This window comes from Pundamilia nyererei, unplaced genomic scaffold (assembly GCF_000239375.1).
Source record: "Pundamilia nyererei isolate P.nyererei 1_Seehausen unplaced genomic scaffold, PunNye1.0 scaffold00468, whole genome shotgun sequence".
Taxonomy (NCBI): Eukaryota; Metazoa; Chordata; class Actinopteri; order Cichliformes; family Cichlidae; genus Pundamilia; species Pundamilia nyererei.
In genome coordinates, this window is record NW_005187869.1 from 1928 (window position 1) to 12216 (window position 10289).

Consider the following 10289-nt stretch of genomic DNA (forward strand, 5'->3'; position numbering starts at 1 on the left):
TATTAAAAAACTATGATTTATTAGAATGATCATTAATACAATTTAATCAAAGTGATAGAAAACGTGATGTAACTTGATTCTGTTGCAGTTTTCAACAAAGGCTCAGTCCCCAAAATTATGTGGGCTAGCTCCTTTACTCAACAAGTTATGAGGTCTCAAAATGCCAGAAAAAGAAGAGAGTAACTTTATCCTAACCCTGTAACTTACAGTAACTATAGTACTTCATATTTAAAATGTAGCACATTTAATGAAGCAAAGCTACTGTACTTCAGGTGGGAGGCACTCACTGAACCTATTTCACATGGAGAGATGAGCCAATAGGACATGAAGCTGTTCTTAGTCTTGAACACAAGAACGCTGAGTATCTTACCTGAGAGGTAGCGAGCAGGTGTACCGCACTTGGACTTGGAGTCTGACTTGGTTCACATTTGAGGCCTAGAGAGGTGAGGATTTCTGTCAAGACTTCATACCGCGAGGCATTGTTGACCTTCAGTTCATCAAAAGCATCCAATGGCAAATTCTGAGAGTTGGGAGCAGTTTCAAAGTGGACCTGCAGATATACATGTTTAAGTAAAAACATCAGAAGATGCAGGAAACATTGATGTGGCAGCAAAAATGAGTATTATTTATTTTATACTGCAAATATTTGCACCTAATAAATCTGCTTGTAATCTAGACATCATATGACACCGGGCTTCATTTACTAGCCCAACAGTTAGCAGTACCACATACCCACTGTCAGCACCCGGATTCATTCAGAATGCATAAATAATGATAATAATAATTATGATAATATTTCTAGACCCGACTGCAAAACGAGGACAGAACAGTTCCTGGATTATAGAAGTTTCAGGCTGCTGTGGCAGTTAATTTACTGCTAGCTACACCATTAATAAAGGAATCGTGTGCTATAGGGAGACTGCTAGATCAGCTGATCTTCTCTTAGATCTGCTGCTATAGGCTCAGACTGCTGGAAACATCCCATGATGCAATTATCCTTCACCTGAAGGCATTTTTGCCTCTATTGGACAGTGCAGCACTGAAGATGGAAAATCAGGAGAAAGAGCAAACATCAGAGTTGAATCCAGGCTGCTGCACTCCTGGTGGGGAGTACCCACTGAGCCACCCACACTCATGTCAGTCACTGAGACCTCACACATCTGAACCTCTTTCTTCCCGTTAAGAGATTTTCCAACTGCTGCCAAGTCCTTGGACGTGGGATCGCCTGAATGTTGGGCTTTTCTCTCTAACATCACATGGGCTTTATGTGTGAGGCAACTGTTGCTTTGATCTGACACTACAGAAATACAACAGCATGCAGGTTCACTGTCCCACATGTGTTAGCACTACTGCGGGCCTCAATAAAAGCATGCTATTCATTGTCCCCGAGGACAATGAATAGCATGCTTTACATGGGTTTACCTGACAAAGGACAGCTTCTCCACTGTCCCCTCCGTGGGTCAGTCGTACAATAACCATATCCTTCTTATGGGGGACATCCCCTTTCAGCTCCCCCCACAGTTCAACTTCTCCTCCCCCCCGAGGATCCCTGATGTAGACTTTCCCACTCGCCAGTATACTCAGATTCAGCTCTGTGCTGTCTTCTTTGGTGAAATTCAGCTTGTTGACCTGCATGCACTGGCTCTGCCTGACTTCCAGGTAGAGTCCTGCAGGGCACAGAGAAGAGGCTAGCCCGAGGACTTTGCCCCCCTGGCTCAGGTAGGTGAGAAAGCGGGTCTGAAGCTGGGGACTTAGGGTTTCCTCTTCTGCCAGTACCAGGAGTCTTGTGTTTTCCAGCCAGGGATCATTCAGTGCCTGCTCTGGCTGGAGCGGATAGATGATGTTACTTTCCGTGTTTATACATTCTGATAAAAGCTGGCGAACTGTCTGAAAACGTTCCTGACAGCCCCCCGTGTAGACGAGAACATTTGGGAGTTTGCCACCGCTTTGACCAAAAAACCCTCGGGAATCATTTTCAAGTTCATCGAGACACTCGTTTCCAACAGAGTTATCATCCGGTAGGTCTGGAATATTCTCAGCGGAGGCATATTTGACAGAGAGTATAGTACTGTTCTCCAGTTCCAGACATTCATGGCAGCTGGACAGATGCAGGTGGTGTCCGTGGCCCTCCATGTGGTGATGATTCCCCAGGGAGTGTTCCTCCAAGTCACCGAGAGATTCCAAATCCTGGGAGCTGCGGAGCGGCTCTGACCCTCGCCGGTCCTCTAACCTCCTCTTTACCTCTGGGATGAGAAGGAAGCTGCCTTTACGGCACTGCAGATGATGGTGGCGAGCTATGGGCTCTCCAGTGCTACAGGGAAGCAGTGACGACTGTGCCCGTGGGCTCTGTGGACACTGCTGGTCCAGCAGTGCACTCAGAGTGGATTCTTGCAGGAGGACAGCTGTGGAAATACAACCACACCACAAAAACATCAGAACCATCTACTGATCTATCTTTGTATTCAAACTTCAAACAACTGTTTCTGTCAACCACTAAACTACTGAACAGTAAAACAGTAACAATGTAAGCTCTTTGGTACAGTTCTGGTATCCAGCAGCTTCGGAGAACAAACAGCTCAGAGCCGCTGAAACCTTTCATTCAGCTGTGCTACACCACAGAGGTATAAAGCAGGGGTGGGGAAGTCCAGGCCTCGAGGGCCAGTGTCCTGCAGGTTTTAGATGTGTCCTTGATCCAACACAGCTGATTTAAATGGCTTCAAGTTCTCCAGAGGCTGGTAATGAACTAATCATGTGGTTCAGGTGTGATGACCCAGGGTGAGATCTAAAACCTGCAGGACACCGGCCCTCGAGGCCTGCAGTTGGACATCCCTGGTATAAAAGCTTAACCCTATACACAAATACAGCAGGGAAAAGAAGCACTGAATAAATAAATGAATAAATAAATACACACACACACACACACACACACACACAAGCATTAATAACAATGTGCAATACACATACGCTTATTCTTCTTATTTTTATTACATAAGTTTCTGTGTTGTGTCGTTTTGTGTTGTTCGTAGTGCCGACGTGGGACAATTTTCCGATTTCATTTCACTATCGTACTATGGATGACTGTGCAAAGACAAAGAATTATCTTATCTTTCTATGTAACAATCACACACATTCATTCTTCGATAGAAGCATCAGAGAGCAACCTGGCAACTTTCCGAAGGATATTTGGCATGCAGGCATGTTTGACAACCAGGGATCGAACCAGCAACCTTCCAATTAGTATATGACCTGCTCTACCTCTGAAGCTACAGCTCATATCATGATGGGGTAAGAAGCTCGGTGGCTGTAGAGTTCCACATGTCGGGCAGGTACAGGTCACAACTTCCTCACAGACGACAGAAAATATGTTTGTGACATTATTTAAACCTGAGCTCCTGAAAACAGTCAAAAAATGTCTGTAACTCTTCAATGGGTCATGAGACAGTTTAAGTTTAAACTGTGCACTAAAGTGTGCAGCTCTATACCTGTAAGCTCAACGTTGTATATGAGGTTTTGTGAGTGAAAGCACTTTCCTGCTGCTGCTGGATGCAAGGCTGAGTTTAAAAAGCTACTTCAGACACTACAGGGTGAGAACATGCTTCTACCTTTTTATCTTGGAAACGTAAACTAACAATAAGAAAGTTTATTCTCCTTCTGAACGTCATCACTGCTGTACTACATGAACACAACCTCGGGGAAGTATATTAGGGCGTTTGGTAGAGGGGTGGAGCAAAACCCGACCAACAGAATTTCAGTACGATCCTCATCGCTTTCTCTACGGTGACAAGATGAAGGTGTTGGCACAGGAAATTGCTGTTTTCTTTGGGCTTTATTAATCACGCTGATCAACATAATACTCGATGCAAACGAGACATGAGTAAGGAACTGTGAGGTGTGATACCATGTAACAAAAACATCGTAGAAAATCTACTTGAAGACAACATACGGACTATCTTTGAGGGCGTAAGTCCATTGTCCAGCTGGAGGCGATCTTCTATGAAAGCTATCCCGAGCTGGCTGTAGCTCTCCACGCTGGCTTGAGCGACTGCCCTGAACGGCTGGCCAGGGCAACACGCCACAGGGAGACAGCAGTCGGACAACTTCAGCACCTGCACAACACACAGTGACACGTGTTAGAGTTCAGCATGCCCCGCCTACTCCATCATCACCTGGTGTAAGGAGGGATTAGTACAGAAACTATAAGCCTGTAATGATGGTCACGTGTCTATTTTCACCTCACTTCATAAAAGCTAACCTAATAACAACCACAGCATCATCCGAACAGCATCAATGGCTCCATCAGCACAAACCAGAAGAACATGTACCTTATCCCATATTTGTTAAATGCATATTTTTCTGTGTGCTACATTTAACATTGCTAAAATACTAAATATGAAAACCATCATAACCACCAAAACCATTATTATCCACATTCTGCCTTTTGTGCCGGTTCATTCAGTGTAGTGTTTTAAAGAGGCACAAAGGCTCCAACAAGGAAACAACGGCCTCATTTACACTGATGTCACGTCAGCACCTGCCAGCTGCATGCTAGCTACAGACGCTTGTGTTACAAACACACTTAAGTACAAAGACCTGGTGAAGTACTCTGATTTGTGACGGCAACATTACAACAATGGGATTGTCCCATTAGCATGGTGGGTAGCTAATGTGGCTAACGTTACGTATGGCCGATGCTCCCTTCTCTTCATAGTTCTGTATTAAAGCACAGCCAACTGTACATTCAGCCGTTTTTCTTTCTGTTGGAACAAGCATCAGCTCATTAGGACAAAAGTGACAACCAGCCAAAGCCATTTAAAAGAAAATTATTATCACTTTAGAACCACATCACTGACAAAAATCAGCATTCACATAAGCTTAAGCCCTCAGCTACGATTAAGGGAACTTTCTGAATGTGACAAAGTGAAGTACAGTGGCTGCAAAAGTATTGGGCCCCTTGAACTTTCCCACATTTTGTCACATTACAGCCACAAACATGAATCAGTTTTATTGGAATTCCACATGAAAGACCAACACAAAGTGGTGCACACGTGAGAAGTGGAACGAAAATCATACATGATTCCAAACATTCTTTACAAATAAATAACTGCAAAGTGGGGTGTGTGTAATTATTCAGCCCCTGAGTCAATACTTTGTAGAACCAGCTTTTGCTGCAGTTCCAGCTGCCAGTCTTTTAGGGTCTGTCTCTACCAGCTTTGCACATCTACAGACTGAATCTTTGCTCATTCTTCTTTGAAACAGCTCCAGCTCAGTCAGATTAGATGGGCAGCGTTAGTGAACAGCAGTTTTCAGATCTTGCCACAGATTCTGGATTGGATTTAGATCTGGACTTTGACTGGGCCAGTCTAACACATGGATATGTTTTGTTTTAAACCATCCCATTGTTGCCCTGGCTTTATGTTCAGGGTCGTTGTCCTGCTGGAAGGTGAAGCTCCGCCCCAGTCTCAAGTCTTTTGCAGACTCCAACAGGTTTTCTTCCAAGATTGCCCTGTATTTGGCTCCATCCATCTTCCCATCAACTCTGACCAGCTTCCCTGTCCCTGCTGAAGAGAAGCCCCCCCCAGAGCATGATGCTGCCACCACCATATCTGACAGTGGGGATGGTGTGTTCAGAGTGATGTGCAGTGTTAGTTTTCCTCCACACATAGCATGATAACAACGAGACGGCCTACCTGAAGGAGATTAGGAATCTGGAGAACTGGTGCCAGAGGAACAACCTCCTTCTAAACGTCAGTAAGACAAAGGAGCTGATAGTGGACTTCAGCACTAAGCAGGAGAGGAACTACCAGACCCCTGTCATCAACGAGTGCCCAGTGGAGAGAGTGGACAGCTTCAAATACCTCGGAGTTCACATCACGCAGGACCTGTCATGGTCCTGTCACATCAACACCGTGGTGAAAAAGGCCCGTCAGCGTCTCTACCACCTCAGACGCTTGAGAGACTTCCAACTGCCCTCCAAGGTGCTCAGGAACTTTTACTCGTGCACCATAGAGAGCATCCTGACGGGAAACATCTTAACCTGGTTCGGGAACAGCACCATGCAGGACAGACGAGCTCTACAGAGGGTTGTGCGGTCAGCTGAGCGCACCATCCGCTCCGAGCTCCCTGACCTGCACTCAATCTACAGCAGGCGGTGCTGGACCAAGGCCAGGAAGATGGTGAAGGACCTCAGCCATCCCAACAACAGACTGTTCTCTCTGCTGAGGTCAGGAAAGCGATTCCGCTCCCTGAAGACCAACACAGAGAGACTGAGGAGGAGCTTCTTCCCGCAGGCGATACGGTCTCTCAATCACACCACCACACAGTACTGACCCACACATATAGTTCTTACACACACACTGGACATTGTTTCACTTCATTACTTAAATCACGCTGCTGTTATTGTGTATATATTTATTTAGATTTCTTCATACATTCTTATATAGTTCTATATTGTGTATTTTGTTGTACAGTTATTTTATTTTCAACTTTAATTTATATATTTTATCTTATTCTCCCAGTTAAATTTACCCTTCATTCTAATTTGTGTTGTACAGTTATTTCATTTTTAACCTTAATTTATATTTTATTCCTTCCTAGTTAAATTTGCCCTTTTTAATTTCTCATATTTATTTCCTATCTTATTCATAGTCTTTTCCTTTTTTGTTTTCTTTAGGTCACGAGCAGTTGTCCAAGCATTTCACTACATATCGTACTGTGTATGACTGTGTACGTGACAAATAAAATTTGAATTTTTTGCATTTTGCCCAAAAAGTTCCATTTTGGTCTCATCTGACCAGAGCAGCTTCTTCCACATGTTTGCTGTGTCCCCCACATGGCTTGTGGCAAACTGCAAACGGGACTTCTTATGGTTTTCTGTTAACAATGGCTTTCTTCTTGCCACTCTTCCATAAAGGCCAACTTTGTGCAGTGCACGACTTATAGTTGTCCTGTGGACAGATTCCCCACCTGAGCTGTAGATCTCTGCAGCTCGTCCAGAGTCGCCATGGGCCTCTTGGCTACATTTATGATCCTGAACGCTTTAGGTAGACGGCCTTGTCTAAATCCAATCGAGAATCTGTGGCAAGATCTGAAAACTGCTGTTCACAAACGCTGTTCACGTGTGCACCACTTTGTGTTGGTCTTTCACGTGGAATTCCAATAAAATTGATTCATGTTTGTGGCTGTAATGTGACAAAATGTGGGAAAGTTCAAGGGGGCCCAATACTTTTGCAACCCACTGTAGGTTTATTTATTTGGACACTAAACGTTACGGTTACTCTCTTGGTGAGCAATGGTGAGGACAAACATGGCGTTTAAATTATGAGTTTCTTTGAAAGAAATGGGGCATTTTTGTTGTTGTTTGAATCTTGCCTGTAAATTAGCATGACATGGGACCTTTTAACTTTTATTGAAAAGTTAAAAGGTGTAGTAACTGATGAACGTCTCCAGTAGAGGGCACTATTGGGCTTCTTTTCCTGGAGCAACTCTCCTGTTATTAGTTTCATTATTACAGCGTCCAATCAGTCAGGGGCAGAGGATGACTACTTTGATGAATAGTTTTGTTTTACACTGCAGAAAAGCTGTGATCAAGAGAAACTACTGAATAAATGAGCAGATACCTCCACCTTTTTTTCCTGAGCTTACCAAACAAAATCCAAATTTTATTAATTTCATTATTTTAAAATTTTGACATTTGTCTTTAACCCTCATGCTCGGGTCCTCTACCAGAGGCTGGGAGCTCGAGGTTCCTGTGCAGTATCTTTGCTGTTCCCAGGACTGTGCTCTTCTTAGACATCTGTCCTGAGCTGTGCTGGAGCCAGTCACCCAGTCAGCATTTCATTTATATTTATATACATACAAGCTTGTTGCTTCATAATGAGAACAGAAGTTAAGAAAGCACATTGCTTACTTTCTTTTTAGACGGCCGATGAGAAGGAGAGCCCACTTTATGTTCTGTAGCTTCTATGATGAAAAAAATATTGTCTATTCGTGGAGCACAAACGGTAGAGGACCGCAGGAGAACAGTCCACTGGCTGAGGTCCTCACATACCTGGAAAAGTACAGACAGAACAGACGACAAGTTCAAACACTACAAAGTGTTACACATAAAGTAGTTAGTAACAATAGTCGCATGTTTTCTCGGTGTCCCATTATCAAGTATGGTATCAGCGTGGTGTACAATGTGACCGATATGAAAGTGTTGGGCTAAGATGTTATTTCGTTGTGGGAGTGGCCTCAGCATGACCAGCTGTTAAAGCTCCGATGCAAAGACGAGTCCCTCATACTGTAACAGCTGACCTGATCCTCTGTATTCACTCTTCCCATGCTTGTGCAAGACACGAGTGGTAGTTACAATCACCTCGCTCTGTTTTCATACAAGGGTGCATTCTGATCCTAACACTGCTCAGCATTTCACCATGCTCCATTTACTTATTCTGCTACATTACTCAGGCTCGCAGGCCAGACCTGAGGTGCTCGACTGTGGATCACACCAGCAATGCACTATGCAGCAACGTCTGTGCAACATCCTACCTAATGATCCAGGGATCTGTCTGATAATGGAACCAGTGGCCTGGAGAGTGGGAACTCATGAAAGGGCCCAGAGGGTACTATTAGTGGGTTCATCAACAAAGCTGAGGCAGACTGACCTTTACTAATACACAGTGACTTACAAAAGTATTGGGCCCCCTTGAACTTTCCCACATTTTGTCACATTACAGCCACAAACATGAATCAGTTTTATTGTAATTCCACGTGAAGACCAACACAAAGTGGTGCACACGTGAGAAGTGGAACGGAAATCATACATGATTCCAAACATTTTTTACAAATAAATAACTGCAAAGCGCCGTCCAGCCCCACGCACAGGGCGATCTGCGGTAGCTCGTTAACTGAGATTCGCCGCGTTATGGCGTTAACGTCATTTCAGATTTACGCTGACAGCACTAGTGGGAACACAACGAATATGACTGCACATTTACTCCGACATCATCCTAGTGCAAAGACAAGTGGAAGCAGACAAAAACAACAAGCATGCATGCTACAAACTTTACCAGAGTCATTTAGACAGCCGTTAGCACAGGATTCTCCTTATGGGGACCTGATATGTTTAATATGCTGCTGAGAATATAGCCCAGAAGAAGCGGATAGTATAGCTTTTATTTTGGAAAGAGCCATTTCTCTGTAATAAACTCTCTTTTCCAAAGATGAGTGATTTCTCCATCAGATAGATCCTGTAATTTGAGACAGATGTAAAAAAAATATACGAGTACTGGCTAAATATGAGGAAAAATGCAGCACTCCTACAAAGTCTCATATTCCAGCACACATTCACAAAAAGACAAACATTCAAACTGCAAATGATACGGAGTGAATTAGTTTAATGTTGTTTATGCATGTTGAACACTTCTAACATTAAATTTTAGGTCATGATGATTTGAAGAGCTGAAACCGGAGTGACACAAGTGTTCAAAATAATTAGTTTCTGATTTATAATTAGATTGTTAGCTTTTTTATCTAAAGCCAGCATGCAGGCTTAAGGAAAACAGCAAACACCAAATGAGCTACGTCTCAGTCTACAAATGTTACCGCCCACAAACAAAGAAAACTACTGAACCAGTCTTGCTGTCAGAATAAACTGGAATATAGCCAAGCCAACTCCCGTGAATGATTCGCTTACTGCACTTTTCCAGCTGACAGCTGGTGTGTCTGATGTACTGGCCACCTGGTCTCAGTCAGCAGTGCCCTGCACTCTCAGTGTGAGCTGACAGAAAGGTGACTGTGGGTAGCACCCAGTAAACATTGCTTTGAACTTCAGGCAGCGGTACACCACATCTGCATGCTGCCATGTGACTGGCGGATTGGAGATTTGTGTGACTGGAGCACAGGCTCTTTAACAGCTGTACCTATTAAAGTGCCTGTGACTGTATGCCGTATGTATTTGAAAATGTGTCTCGATTTCAGTGTTCTTGAACTTGTTTGTGGTTTTCTGTAATGTGTTTGCCTTTATTCTGACAGATGCTGCTGTTACCCAGTCACACAGCTGCATAACTGCCTGTAAAGTCTGTCATTCTGGCACTACCCTGGAAGTTCAAATCCTAGCAACCAAGCCAATGAAAAAGTATGATGTAGCACTACACCAGGGTCTGGCCATAGACTCAGAGCAGCATAAGCACATTGTATAGAGCACAGCTCACAGACACCAGTGAGACACTACAGTGGGACACCAGTGAGACACTACAGTGGGACACCAGTGAGACACTACAGTGGGACACCAGTGAGACACTACAGTG

The 10289-nt window shown here is 43.9% G+C and overlaps 1 protein-coding gene across 1 annotated transcript in view; it reads right to left on the reverse strand.

The window, feature by feature from the left end:
• Positions 1 to 292: 292 nt before the first annotated feature.
• LOC102195678 (biotin--protein ligase-like) overlaps positions 293 to 10289 on the reverse strand; it is an 11981-nt gene continuing 1984 nt past the window's right edge. The window contains exons 2-5 of the mRNA XM_005753816.2: positions 7907 to 8047; positions 3944 to 4106; positions 1423 to 2402; positions 293 to 550 (exon numbers count right to left, since the gene is read on the reverse strand). Coding sequence (XP_005753873.1) covers positions 293 to 550; positions 1423 to 2402; positions 3944 to 4106; positions 7907 to 8047 — 1542 coding nt within the window. The remainder of the gene's footprint in view (positions 551 to 1422; positions 2403 to 3943; positions 4107 to 7906; positions 8048 to 10289) is intronic.